Source organism: Mercenaria mercenaria, chromosome 7, assembly GCF_021730395.1.
Source record: "Mercenaria mercenaria strain notata chromosome 7, MADL_Memer_1, whole genome shotgun sequence".
NCBI lineage: Eukaryota > Metazoa > Mollusca > Bivalvia > Venerida > Veneridae > Mercenaria > Mercenaria mercenaria.
In genome coordinates, this window is record NC_069367.1 from 53,545,370 (window position 1) to 53,548,892 (window position 3,523).

Consider the following 3,523-nt stretch of genomic DNA (forward strand, 5'->3'; position numbering starts at 1 on the left):
ATAAAACACCTGTAAGAAATGTTATATTCAGTTACAATAAAATTGTTTCCGACCTAGATGTTCAAACAAATACCCCTTCTAAACTCAAGATTTCGCTATTCAGATGCCGGTTATGTCATCACTGGTAATTTTGAGATTATTAAAGACAAGCGTATCCGTAATTTATTCTTTAAAGGACTCATACAGAATTCCTTCAACTATTGACTTTGATCCTTGCCGTGGTCAGATTGCAGAATCCATCGACACTTTTTCTGTTAAATGGTGTCGTCGTGAGAATGCTGATCCGAATGCATTGACGTCTTGGAAGCGACATATTTTTAACATTGCCGATTCTCGTATAAAAAATTCATCAAACAAATGAAGTCACCAAAGTTTACTTTAAGACATCTGTAAAAGGATATCAAAGAATTTCATTTGGGGACAACAATATTATCATCATAATATTTTTTACAAAACGAACTAAATAGCACCAAAGCTTACACATTGAGTTCTTCTGTTGAACAAAATTTTGTCACTGATCACATCACAAGTTTCTAATTTAAAAGTTCGTATAGATGATCAACAAATTAAACTTCCAACTATATACTGGATTCCTAAATTGAATTTTTGAAAAAAAATCAGCTGCATTTTTTTCAGATGATTCAACAGGGGGCGTGTCTGTAGTCGCACTCCTAATCTGTATAAATTGTTGAAGGAGCCACTTGTGAATCGCTTATTACAAAGTTGTTGAATGGGAATATACCTGTACGTCTGAAAGCAGATATAAGATTCTCTGGTGTCAATGCTTTTAGATATGGCTTTGATGTGAGTTCAGCAATACTGTACTTTGTAATGTTAATTCCAGGATTTAGTTTCATGTATTTCTGACATTCTTGGGAATACATTTTCTTAAAGGGTCCAGAAATTGCAACGTCTAGAGTTTGGGTGAAATGACTGGAGTGGGGTGGCAACACAAATAAAATAATGTTGAGTTGTTTGTCCCAATCTGTCAATATAATAGAAATATGAGAGCTGTGATAGAATTAAGGTGTGACAATCTGTATCACTGGTTGTCACAAATGAAATTAAATGTTTTGTCAGCGTTCGATCATCCGGACTTCGACATTTCACCAGTTGAACCTGGACAGGAACCACTCATGAAATCATTATTCCACCTCTGTCCTGGAAATATGTTATAAGGTGGGATACTCTGATCTACTGCATTCCCAGCTGCTATCACTGTGACTGTTGATGACCTTACAAAGGTTACATTCTGAGCAACAGTATCCTTTTTACATACAATTTTCGGAGGCGAATGTCAGTGTTTACACCAGTTTCATCAATGTTAAATATTTCCTGAGGTTTGTCTTTAATATTGTGTGAGGACAACACTGCATCAAGTTTTGTCAAGTGTTTCCCTCGATGCAGATTTTGCTCTTGAAATTGATAATATCTGAGGTTTCACTGTCTTGAGATCAGGCCATCGTTTTGTAAATCCTTAAAACCACTTACCACTCAGAGACTTTTCTGCCTTTACCAAGTGACTCGGCATAATCCGTTGCCATGTACTGTATAGATGTCTTGTTGTAACCAAATCCAATCCAAGCCATATAAGTAATGTGGTTATACAACTTCTCCTCCTCCAACCTTGTAAAAACAGTTTCGTGTCCAACTTTGGATTCTACATCAACCCGTCCACTAATGCGGTCTCTAAGTGTAGTAGGTGGTACAGAATACAACTTAGCAGGTCTATATGCCGAGACACCTTTCTGAGTTGCTTCAAGGGCTCTTTGAACCCGCCCGCTTAGCTCAATAGGGAGAGCGTCGGTGTACGGATCGCGGGGTCGTGAGTTCGATCCTCGGGTGGGGCGTATGTTCTCCGTGACGATTTGATAAAAGACATTGTGTCTGAAATCATTCGTCATCCACCTCTGATTCATGTGGGGAAGTTGGCATTTACTTGCGGAGAACAGGTTTGTACTGGTACAGAATCCAGGAACACTGGTTAGGTTAACTGCCCGCCGTTACATGACTGAAATACTGTTGAAAAACGGCGTTAAATCCAAAAGAAAAAACAAAATCAAGGGCTCTTTGAAGATTAGACCGGTCATACAGAAGACGTCTCCGTTTAACCGATGGTTCCAACAAAATATAAAAAAAACGTTTTATTCTATTGATGCTACAAGTTAAGCTACACAAAACTTATTTCGTCGGGGGTGTGGGGGGGGGGGGGATAAAATTTCCCTTTTACTTATGACGGGAACGGCGTTCCATAGTTGAAAAAATGTTGATCGGAAGTGGTCACTCGACTTTGTTTTGCAGACGGACATGAAACCAGATAAAGAGTTTCATTAATATAAGTGGCAAACAATCATGATACAGTAATATTATGTTAAAAACTGTTGTAAACTTTCAATTTATGATAATTTTTTGATATAAAATTTAGGGCTAAATCGATAGGCTTTTGCCTCGGCTGAAAATATTGTTGCATTATTTGGCAAACGTAATTTTGATTGATGAAGGTGGCTGACAGCAGCACACCCAACCTTTGATTCATCTTTTGAACCATCTGTGTAAATTGCAAAATAGTCCTTGTAAATAAAATCTGGAAAGTAGATCCCTCGGAAGCACCGAGAACAACGCAAATAGTGAAAATTGCAGACTCGGTTTGATTGAGTCTGTTCATGGGCAGTAATGGAAAAAGCAACACTGCCCACGCCCCCTAGCACCGGCTTAAGCAGTATTCAATCTTCAAAACTAAATGAGCTGAAATCAATGATCCCGAAGGACCAGAAAATATAACAACACTGAGATGAAGTCGGGGCGACTTTTTACGGCCGCCACACAGCACTTAACATCCGCTGTTGTGAAGTAAATAAAATCTGGAAAGTAGATCCCTCGGAAGCACCGAGAACAACGCAAAAATTGAAAATTGCAGACTCGGTAAGTTGACTCGATTTCATTATATTTGGACTTGAAAATTTCAGGGTTTGTTTCAGACTTTCTAAAGGCAGTTTTCATATCAAAAAGAACTGTAGGGGAATTAAGGGTACATAGGGTACATGGCGGTGTATCTGGAATTGAATTTGCTTTTATACCATCGAATTCAAAGTCAGTTTCTTTCATAGAAGAATTTATGCAAAATCAAAACGGTATGATTTGTTTTGAGTTTTTTTTCATATGAATCGAAGTACTTGGGTTTAAAAATGATTTTATGAGCAGGATTAGATTTGTTTGCAGCCACTCTTAAAGCATATTGCAATGAAAGTTTATCTCGGCGTGTGTAAAGAAAGGGCTCGTTTGCTTCAGCATACAAGCTTTCAACTGGCGATGTTTGGAATGCACCGAGAGCAATAGGAAGACCTTGATTATGGATGGTATCAAACATATGTAAATAAGATTTTCTTGCTGAATCATAAACAGCACAACCGTAATCTAGCTTAGATCTGATTAAAGCCCTATAAAGTCTTAATAAAACCTTGCGATCGGCTCCCCAATCAGTATTTGAAATTACCTTTAAAAGATTCAATGACTTCATGCATTT

The 3,523-nt window shown here is 37.9% G+C and overlaps 1 protein-coding gene across 1 annotated transcript; it reads right to left on the reverse strand.

The window, feature by feature from the left end:
- Window positions 1-671: 671 nt before the first annotated feature.
- On the reverse strand, window positions 672-1,589 carry LOC128558274 (uncharacterized). Its single transcript, XM_053547184.1, has 2 exons — window positions 1,492-1,589; window positions 672-1,011 (listed from the first exon to the last, which is right to left on the reverse strand). Exons 1-2 carry the CDS (start codon window positions 1,587-1,589, stop codon window positions 672-674), a joined length of 438 nt encoding a protein of 145 aa, XP_053403159.1.
- Between the last annotated feature and the right edge of the window lie 1,934 nt (window positions 1,590-3,523).

Bases quoted from the DNA above. Each gene is read 5' to 3' on its own strand.
- LOC128558274 (XM_053547184.1), bottom strand. From the start codon at position 1,589: ATGGCTTGGATTGGATTTGGTTACAACAAGACATCTATACAGTACATG. The intron at 1,012-1,491 runs GTAAGTGGTTTT...ATTCTATCACAG, and splicing joins GGCAGAAAAGTCTCTGAGTG to CTCTCATATTTCTATTATAT.